The sequence below is a fragment of the Xenopus laevis genome, chromosome 9_10S (assembly GCF_017654675.1).
Source record: "Xenopus laevis strain J_2021 chromosome 9_10S, Xenopus_laevis_v10.1, whole genome shotgun sequence".
Classification (NCBI taxonomy): Eukaryota; Metazoa; Chordata; class Amphibia; order Anura; family Pipidae; genus Xenopus; species Xenopus laevis.
The window spans coordinates 110,863,676-110,873,821 of NC_054388.1; the positions used below are offsets into that span (position 1 = coordinate 110,863,676).

The 10,146-nt window shown below is 38.0% G+C and overlaps 1 protein-coding gene across 1 annotated transcript; it reads right to left on the minus strand.

Moving 5' to 3' along the window:
* Positions 1 to 3,949: 3,949 nt before the first annotated feature.
* On the minus strand, positions 3,950 to 8,994 carry LOC121398935. The gene is made up of 4 exons (XM_041578548.1): positions 8,569 to 8,994; positions 6,449 to 6,575; positions 5,782 to 5,855; positions 3,950 to 4,760 (listed from the first exon to the last, which is right to left on the minus strand). Exons 1-4 carry the CDS (start codon positions 8,882 to 8,884, stop codon positions 4,462 to 4,464), a joined length of 816 nt encoding a protein of 271 aa, XP_041434482.1. The 5' UTR covers positions 8,885 to 8,994; the 3' UTR covers positions 3,950 to 4,461.
* Between the last annotated feature and the right edge of the window lie 1,152 nt (positions 8,995 to 10,146).

Below are 10,146 nucleotides of genomic sequence, written 5' to 3' on the forward strand. Positions count from 1 at the left end.
TAAATGCTGGAAAATAGCTTGAGCAGGATCAGAATACTAAAAACCAGCTTGGGCAATTGGATAAAGCCTAAAAGAACCTTTTATTTAGAATTTTGGCACCAACAGTGACGTCAGCACATTCAGTGACGTCACTGCGCACCTCCCCTCAATCCAGATGCGGCGCAAGCACCATTATGCATGTGCGCGTCCAACCGCAATGACCAGAGGAAGCCCGGGAACCAGCACAATGAAAAGTAAGTCCATGCGCCGGTCTCCCGGGGCTTCTTACACTGAGTAAGTGTACGTCATTTAGTTTTTTGGGTTGATTAGGTTTAGCTGAAGTGCTGCTTTTTGTACCAGAAGAGACGGTCTTCTTCAGTTTTCCCAATCTCAGACAGTTTCTCAGCATCTGCCTGTCTTTTTATTTCAGTAGTCTTCTCCACTACATCAATATCATGGGCATATTTGAGAAGGAATTTTCTTCTCTCTATACAGGATTTGTTGGGGTTTCTTGAGCATCACATCCAGAATGTGACACCACGCAAAGCAAATTTAAGGAGAGTAAGTAAATCTCGACTTCTCCCTAGTGTCTGTAGCTGGTCATCTTTAGAAAAGTTCTTCACTGCCACAACCACCTCTGCGCCCCAACATTTAAACAGAAATCCGAAAACCCATTATTCAGAAGCTTTGAATTATCCAGAAAGCTCTCATAGACTCAAATTTATCCAACTAATTAAATTTTTTTTAAATTATTTCCTTTTTCTTGTATTTGATCCAAACTATGATATAAATAAACTTTATTGGAAGCAAAGCCAGCCTATTGGGTTTATTTAATGTTTATATGATTTTCTAGTACACTTAAGGCAAGAAGATCCAAATTACGGGAAGATCGCTTATCCGAAAACCCTAGGTCCTGAGCATTCTGGATAACAGGTCCCATACCTGTACATGTAGTGTAAGTAACCTCTCCATCATACTGCAGGTTATTTACCTTTATGGCTTTGATAGGGAATCTGTTATCCCGCAAATTATATTCTTATAACCGTAGGTATGTCATCAGTTATATTCCATATTTAGTGATGTCATGTTTGGTCACATGACTCACTGAAACTTGTGTATTATAAAAAAAAGTACTCCCTGTTAAAAAATATTAGATATAAGAAATGACCCTGAGTACCAGATACCAGATACCTTAATATATAATCATTTAGTGGCTGGCCAGACTCCCGTTATAAAAAACTTTTCAAAATACACAGATCCTCTGAATCTTAAAAAGTTTGAAGTGAATACACATTTCATTAGAATGGAGCAAATATATACATAATTAATAATAACACTGTCACTCCAGGTGGTTTAAATAAAGAGTTGGAACTTTTTTAAAGTTGTGATACTAGACAATGTGTGGGTCTTATTTGGATAATATGGTTTATTAGGTTAGGTTACGCTGTCAGTTAACTTTCAGGAAAGACAGGGTTAGGTATGTGTCAATATATCTTAGGGTGGGAGAATATATAATATACTCTGTAAATTACTTATTAATTGAGACTAAAAATAGAAGGCAAACTATATTTTTATCTATTTTTATGGATTTGTTATATGAATGGAAATACATACAAATGTTGCTTTTAAATATGGATATATGTATATCAATTAATTCATTGTACATAAAAATAGATATGTGGTTAGAAGTAGATATCAAATATAGGCACAGCCTTCCACAGTGAGTAATGTAGAAAGGGTTAAGTTTTGTAGAAGGAAGTAGGTTAGTGATGATGCTCTCAATGCTTTTTAACTCAAGTGTCTTGTATTGTGAATTTATGCCCATGACTATGTGTGAGATCAAACGAAAAACATCAGGATAAGTTAAGAGTCTGTGAGATAAAGCTATTTTGAAATGTTACTGCTGTCTGGAGTTCCATGTTATGCTGTATCTAGACAAATTATATTTAGTTTGGTTATTTAGGAGCATTTCAGTTCTTTTATTTTCTCTGTTAAGGAATTTAGTATGTAGAGTCTAAATCGTGTTTATGTTGTGTTTTCAATGTATATATTTCAGCAAGAAGTTCATATACTTTACATGTCCTCTGTTTTTGTAAGGTGAGAGCAATGTGTAGGGATGTATAAAATAGCCACCCCTAGTTAACCTAAATGGGTCCTAATGGGGACTTGTGTCAATGCTCTGCTTTATGCTGTGCCCCTGAGATTCTCAATAGTGACCAGTAGATGGCACTGTGCTAAAGTATAAAACCCTTTGTAGCCATGCTCTCAGGGTCCATCTTAAGTTGGCTCTAGCCTGAGCAGGCAGGCAGAACTTGAACGGAACCTAGACAGGTCAGGTCTAGTAAGGATAGGCTACTCACCTTAAACGGTCACTCTAGGAGTGACAGATAGACAGGCTATTTAGCTGAGCAGCTTAAGGCTCTGATGAGGAGAGTCAGGCGGATTAAGATCCGAGGTACTAATTGCCCAGAAGTAGGGACTAAGTGCATAGATTTAGGGATGTAGAGATTCCCCTGGGTTCCACTTAGGGAAAAGGCTGAAAGCTGGGTGTACCTTCATTGCTGCTGTGTATTTTATCTTCCCTGTGAGGACTAATACTGTCCAAAGGTGCTGTGAGTATATGCCTATCCACTGTTGATGTATGATTCTGTTTGCTCTATTGAACACTCCATGGAGGATTGTATTGTTCAATAAAATATGTTCATGGTTAAGTTATAAGAACCACTGGCACCCAATTATTGCACCCTGTATCTAGTTACAGTTGCACTACACCCTGCCTCCACACTGTTTGCGTGGACTTACTCCATAAGATTTAAGGTCTCATCCAGAGTATGTTGGGAGTGGAGCTCATTAAAAGAGAATGGTGGACTCAATTTACTATTAGCGCCCAACGTGGGGCCTGTACAGCCTAGAGTGACAGGCACTGCGGGTGTGGACATAATAGGAAAAGGGCCAGGAAAACCGGTGGGAGATTTCTGTAGTTCTACTCTCCCGCACAAACCCTTCTGGCATAGAAAGTATTATAGTATTGAGCATAAAAAAATGGCCCCAATGCCGCGCTGTGAGGTATTGGCCTGGATGGCTGCTGAAGGCATTGACCCTGCATGGGGTTTTGTTGTAGATTTTGTGCCAAAGGATTATAATGAGCAGGCATTTACTGACGGGGTAAACTGCCTGCCCAATATGAAGGGTTCCCAGTTAATTGCACAGAAAACCCAGGCAAAGTCATAGTTCTTTATATGCTCCCCGATGAGGTACCCCCGCCAACTGAGGACAAGAGTCCGGCTGATGAAGTTGAAGTGTTTTCCCACTTTTTACTAGAGCATGTTCAGGTCTCCTACAGGCTTGTTTTCATCTAAAAGTGGTTTGCCTGCTCTGAGGTAACAAAACCATTAAATCCATTGAGTTTTCTAGAATTTTGTCAAAATCTCCATTTACAAATTTGCCAAAAATGTATTTGCACTATAAATGTGTTTAAATAATGTAAATCTATCAAAAACAAAGTCTAGCAGAGGAGAGTAAATGTTTTTATAATACAGGTATGGAATCTATTATGTAATAACCATTTATCCAGAAAGCACAGTAATACATTAAGGGGATCATTTACTAGCAATCGAATTGCAATTTTTTTTCCCCATGAATCTTGAAAAATAGGTTTTCCTATATTTCTTAAAAGCTCTAAAGAATTTAAATTTATGAAGTGAAAAAAACAAAAACCTTTAATACCAAACTTCACCAAGTTGACGAGGTCCTATAGAAGCCAATGGGAGCTGCGCTGATTTTAATTGGATCGCTTTTAATCAGTTCAGAGGTTTGTGGATTTTTTTTTAACCCCAAAAAAATTGAATTTTTATAGGTTTTCAATGTATTCATTTTTTTTTAGCTCATTGTTCAGCTCTATTTTTTTATTCGGATCTTGTCATAAATTCAATGACAGTCGTGGTTTTTGAGTTTGTGAGTTTTGCTGTGGTTTCTAAAACCTCTAAATCCACCAAAATCTGACATTTTATATCTGACCTTAATAAATAAGCCTCTGGGGATTTTTTATACCCTAGCATCATACTTAAGCAAATAGTTCTTATTTTTTTACCTATTACCTTCTTCTCTATCATAACAAAAGAGTACAGTGATGGTAACTAAATTGCATGAATCCAAAACAATCTTTTAGGGCAATGACAAATGTATCGCGTTGTCTCCCATTGGCTTCAGAGTGTTCATTTATTGAATAGGGATGACCGCTACCAAGCGTAATCGCGTGCCTAATGAATCTCCAGGTCCCAAATTTTCTAGAAAATAGATCCAATATCTGTATTTTCACAAATAGTAGCAAATGACTGGAAACAAGTTTATTTCCTGAGAAAAAAAGTGGAAAAGGAATTGAGATTTTTTCCTCAAAGTTAGCAAATCTCCCCCTAACATTATAAACAATTATATAAGGCACTTGTTAGCTTTGCCAACTTTTGGCATTTATTATTGCTTTTATTATTGACTGAGTGGTTGATTCTTATCTCTCTCATGCACGTATTTCAAAAGGAATTTTTTGCGTTGAGCTCTGTCCTTTTTTGGGTTTCTCTGGTCTTTCATACAAAAACTCACGTCTTTCAGAGCTTTATGGATCAGTTCAAGGAACAGTGTGTGTCTCCCACGTGTTTTAAAATGGTCATCATCTGTATAATTCTCCACTGCCAGTATCTCCTCTGCCCCCATGCCTTCAAATATATTGCGCAGTTTGGCAAAATCTCCACTGGTCTTGTTGGTGAGGACGATGATGGGAAATATTCCTGCAGGAGAGTGAGGAAAGGTTTGTGCACTCTTAGATAATGTGAACATTTTTTTGTTTTGCCCAAAAACGAAAGAATTAAAATTTTGGTTTAAAAGCTTTCGAGATGTTCGAGATTTATAAGTGAAGAAAAACTTGAATGTAAAACAACATCCAAAAGCTTTCAATCTGATAGTTTCAAGTTTTTCAATTCTTTTGATCTGTAGGCTGAGTGGGTAGAATATGAATTTGATGCGTCTATGTTTTTCTTGAATAAATATTTTTTTAAAAAAAGCAAACATTCAAGTTTGGAAAAATTTGAGCTTTGAAACTGGAAAGAAACCTACAAAATTCACAAGTTTGAATTTCGATAAATAATCCTCCCCATGGTAAAAAAAAATGATGGTACCAGATTTACATTTATACTTAAAAATCACTGTTACCTTGAAAAATCATACTTTTATTTAGTGGTATAACTTGATTTTTTTTACAGGGCTAATAAATTACATAGGGCCCCCAACATATCCAGAGGGTGTCCTGTTTACCAATATTCATTGAAATTGCTCATTAATTAGGCCTCATCCCCTATACCTTCTGGGTTCTCCTGTAGGTGCAGGGTCTTCTTCATTTGTAGTTACTGCCTTTATGGGAGCCCTCTCTAGGTCCTTTTTTAAGATTTACTTGAAAACTGAATTTTAAAAAAATTGAGATTATGTTTTTTAATTTAGATTATCTCAGATTTGAAAAAAACAAAAAAACAGGATCTGGAGTATTAAGAAATGTGCCCCATGTACTGTATATGTTTATCGAATGTGAAAGGAAATCTACATGCATGAGGAGAACATCCAAACTCCCTGGAATTGAACCAAGGACCTGAGAGCTGAAAGAAATAAGTCATTGTATTGTTCTTGGGCTGGATGGAATATTTTCTCTGTACGCTTAAATCAGCAGTTGAAACTCAGCAAAATGGAGAGATGGTGTTACTGGGCCATGACAGCGATATTATTAAAAAAAGTTTAAAAATGAGTGTTGATAATGATTACCTGTAAGATCTCGGCAGTTTTTAAAAAAGGGTTTAATTTCCTCTATTTCTGTGGCGGTCATTTCTTTCTTGACACTGGGTGGAAAAATAAATAGAGTAAGAAATGATTAGAGATTCTACATAGGGACCTTAAATAACTGTGATATGCACACTGCATATGTAACATGACAAAAAGAAAATGTTTAAGTTTTTGGGGCGCGTGTGTTTTATTGTTAGCATTTTTTATTGGATTGGGCTAGAAATAACCAATAGTCATTGGAATACTGACAACACAGAAGGCCTGCTATCACACTGAGGAATTACACTCTAAGGATTCTCTACCCAACAGTAGAGATGTTCATTAACCTACAACAATAATAGTTCCTGCTTCCATTTGTGAGTAAAGGCTCTACTAGAATGGAGTTTTCCTTGCAGGAGAGGTGGCAAATAGGTGGGAGATGAACATTCCCTTCTGGTACATAATTCATAACACCAAAGGGAAGAATACAAGGGGGTGCAAGCTGGTCTGGAACCCTATGAGCCACTCTACTATTTATTCTAGTATGGCATTGGAGCATTGCACTGGGATATGCTTTTGAGTAGCTCTAATTTAATAATATCCTTTTTATTACTGTCACCCTGTTGCATGTGTCCGAAGTGCAAGTATGGTGCAAGAAACCCCTTCTCACCTGTAGACAAATATTGGAACAAAAAAATCTGTAAAATTTGGATCCACATCATCATCCTCCAGTCGAAACATCATGTCCTCGTAAGTCTTGTTCCATTCTACTCTCTGTTCCAGTGGTACAAAGTTACCTGAAATATTAGTGATTTGATGAATATTTTGGGAGGTCAACCAAGGACATTGTGTGTGAACTCTAGCAATATTATGTTTTATTGATCATAATCCAATACACAAGAGTGAAAGCAACTTATAACCTTTTTTTTAATTTTCCCTCTTTCTATTAAACTTGGCAAAGAAATAGCAAAATGTGTCCTTTAAGAAGATATACTGTAAGTTTAAACTATTGCTCTGAATTTTAGCTGTCAAAAAATAGTTTTCAGTGGTACAAGGTATTATTTCCTGCAGAACACGTAGCATGGGGGACCCAAAAGATTATTTTCCACTACTTCTGACGAAGTCTCAGCTCTGTAACATATATCCAGTGCGAAGGGAGGCTAACCAGTCGGTCCAAGTGATGTAAGACCTAATACTGTCCCTAGATAGTGATGGGCGAATTTGTCCCATTTCACTTCGCCGAAAAGTTTGTGAATTTCCCGTGAAAATCGCAAACCAGCGAAAAAATTAGTGAAACGCTGCTGGCATCTCGTTTTTGACGCTGGCATCCATTTATTTTGGACACTGGTGAATTTTCGCATGTGAATTTTAGCGGTACTTTTTTTATTCACTGGCAGCGATTCGCGGGAATTCGCAGAGAATTCACGCCTGATGAATACATTCGCCCATCACTATCCCTAAATTATTTAAGAAGAGTGCACATGGCTCATCCTCTTTGGTGTCCACCTAGTGCCAGTGCTGACTGTACTGGGATCCTGGACTATACTATAAGTATCAAACTTTGGACCCTAGGGACCTGCTGTAGGGGAGCAGTGACCTTGTAAAAAAGGCAAAAATGTTGATGGTTCTTATCTATGGTTTAGACAGCTAAGGGGCCAGCATAGCTGGAAAATAGTTTCCCTTTCCTAGGTTAAAGAATCCTCCTGTCAGTTGAGAGGGTGTCTCTTCTAATGTTTATAAGCTGGAGCACATGTACTCTGGGACCTTTCTGAGAGATTCTACCTGGGCAGGCAGGGGGAACTAGATTGGAACCAAGGTTAAGTAGGGCCTATTAAGTCTAAGGATATACTCTATATAGGTCACACTAGGTGTGAAAGATAGTAGGGTTAGCTAGTGAGCAGCCTATGCTACACCAAGCAGATAAAGTAAGGATTAGAATCCTGGGTGCATTACACCAGAGTAGATTCCACTTTCAGAACATTGAAAGTTGAGCTGAAATAATCCAATCCTAGATGATTGAACCCTGACAGGTAAAGCACTGGATGCTTGAACCTGTATTTGTGAGTATATGATGGGAACTTAAGAGTTAGATATTGGGGAGCACCGATCATCAATCACAGGGGAGGGTGTGCAGAGTCAAATAGTTAAACATATATCAGAAAAGGAAAGAGAAAGAGCTGACCCATATAACTGCACCCTGCCATCCACAACATCCGAAGGCTCATCTGTAATGGTTAATTAAAATGTAACTTTTAATAAGACATTTTTTAATAAAAAAAAATTGATGTCCAGTGTGTAACATTAAAATATCAGTTAGTAGCAGGAAGGCTGAACGACCAAGGCAAAACAACCCTCTGATTTTGCCTTAGTCGATCAGCTTTGTGGATGGGAGGGTGCAGTTATATGGATCCGCTCTTTCTCTTTCCTTTTCTGATATATGCTGGGTATCCTTTGCCTCCTGCCTAATTCTCTCAAACACTTATATATGAATCCAGTCAATAAGGACTTTATTGTTACGTACAACAACCACTGGCGTCCATTTGTTGAATTGAACCTAAGAAGTAAAGATCTACTCTACCCTGCCTCGAACTCCCTGATGGCACTTGCCAAGGGGGCACAGATAAGAAGGGGCTCAGGGTATTATCTTCCCTTAGAGGCTTCCACTAGACATTTGCTTAAAATGGAGACTATGGCATATGGTCTTCTTGTAATTCAGAGCTTTCTAGATAATGAGTTTCCAGATAAAATATTCCATACCTGTACAAACAGCAGTCACACAAAAAAACTTACATAACTGAGCGTAGATTTCAGCCATTCCATTGGGATTTATCATAGCACATCCTCTATTGTCCACCATTGTGATTGTCCCTGTTAGGGGATAGGACTTTCTTTCCATCGTCAGGCCACCATCATTGGCTGCAGCTTCCGCATGTTTTTTGAACTCTGTATCCAGCAGAGCAAATTTACAGGAGTTGATGAGAGAAGACTTGCCGTGTCCCAGGAAGCCAAAGAGCTGAAGGAGGATGCGATTGTAGCCCTGGTTCCCCAGTGGACATTCATTAAGGGTGAATGATTGGATATAATCTCTAAGATGATCTACATCCATCGTGGCTAATTCTCTCCTGTAGTTTCAGTTTGGCTGATTTATACTGAGGCAGAATATTTCACAATGTTTTTTAACTGTCAGCTGCTGGGAAACTCCCCAGTGTTAAATCTGCTGCTTCAGTGGTTACACCTAGAAACAGTTCCCAGAGGCGACATTAAACTTTAATGCGGTGAAACAAGCGAAAGTGAAAGTAGAAAATGCTTTGGTTCCTTAAGATCAGTCAACTTAATCAAATATGGGCTAAGTGCCAGTGGTTAAGATGTTTTTTGTCTCCTCTGGCACTTATAGGGTTAAATCAATTGCCTTCCCTAAGGAAAAGGTGCTTTAAGTCAGAATGGACTCGTATAGCCTTCCTGGCATAGGAATTGTTCAGGTGTCTTCCTGAAACTTTTGTGATGATCTTGTACAGAAATGAGAACATGATTACAAGAAGTTACCTGTATCACTGCCAAATCACTTTGCCTGTAATTACATGTTTTTTGGCTGCAACTTGCAGCTCCAGTCTCATGTTTTAACATCATTCTTTTCCATTTCTCATAAATGTTCCTTTTATAATAACCAAAGCACCAGCAACATCTCTGCAACACCTCTGGCTGTTTTATTATTATCCATAAAACTCACTCTGTGCTTGTAACAAACTCCCAGGCAAGTTCAGCGTGTGAAACACTAATGGGAAAGATCATATAAAAATTCACTTTTATAATATTTTAAATGCAAATAATATGAGCAACTGTAGAAAAAGGTCTATACAATAAGGAACAGTAAAATTAAAAAATTTAAGCAATGACAGTATAATGTACATATAACAGATAAGCACTACTATAGTTTATATAAACAAGCTGCTGTGTAGCCATGGGGGCAGCCATTCAAGCACAGGATACACAGTAGATAACAGATAAGTACTACTATAGTTTATATAAACAAGCTGCCGTGTAGCCATGGGGCAGCCATTCAAGCACAGGATACACAGTAGATAACAGATAAGTACTACTATAGTTTATATAAACAAGCTGCCGTGTAGCCATGGGGCAGCCATTCAAGCACAGGATACACAGTAGGTAACAGATAAGTACTACTATAATTTATATAAACAAGCTGCTGTGTAGCCATGGGGGGCAGCCATTCAAGCACAGGATACACAGTAGATAACAGATAAGTACTACTATAGTTTATATAAACAAGCTGCTGTGTAGCCATGGGGGCAGCCATTCAAGCACAGGATACACCATAGATAACAGATAAGTACTACTATAGTTTATATA

Coding starts and splice junctions, on each gene's coding strand:
- LOC121398935 (XM_041578548.1), bottom strand. CDS start 8,884: ATGGATGTAGATCATCTTAGAGATTATATCCAATCATTCACCCTTAAT. Junction 5,856..6,448: donor GTTCCAATATTTGTCTACAG/GTGAGAAGGGGT, acceptor TTTTCCACCCAG/TGTCAAGAAAGAAATGACCG. Junction 4,761..5,781: donor AAACTGCCGAGATCTTACAG/GTAATCATTATC, acceptor ACTCTCCTGCAG/GAATATTTCCCATCATCGTC.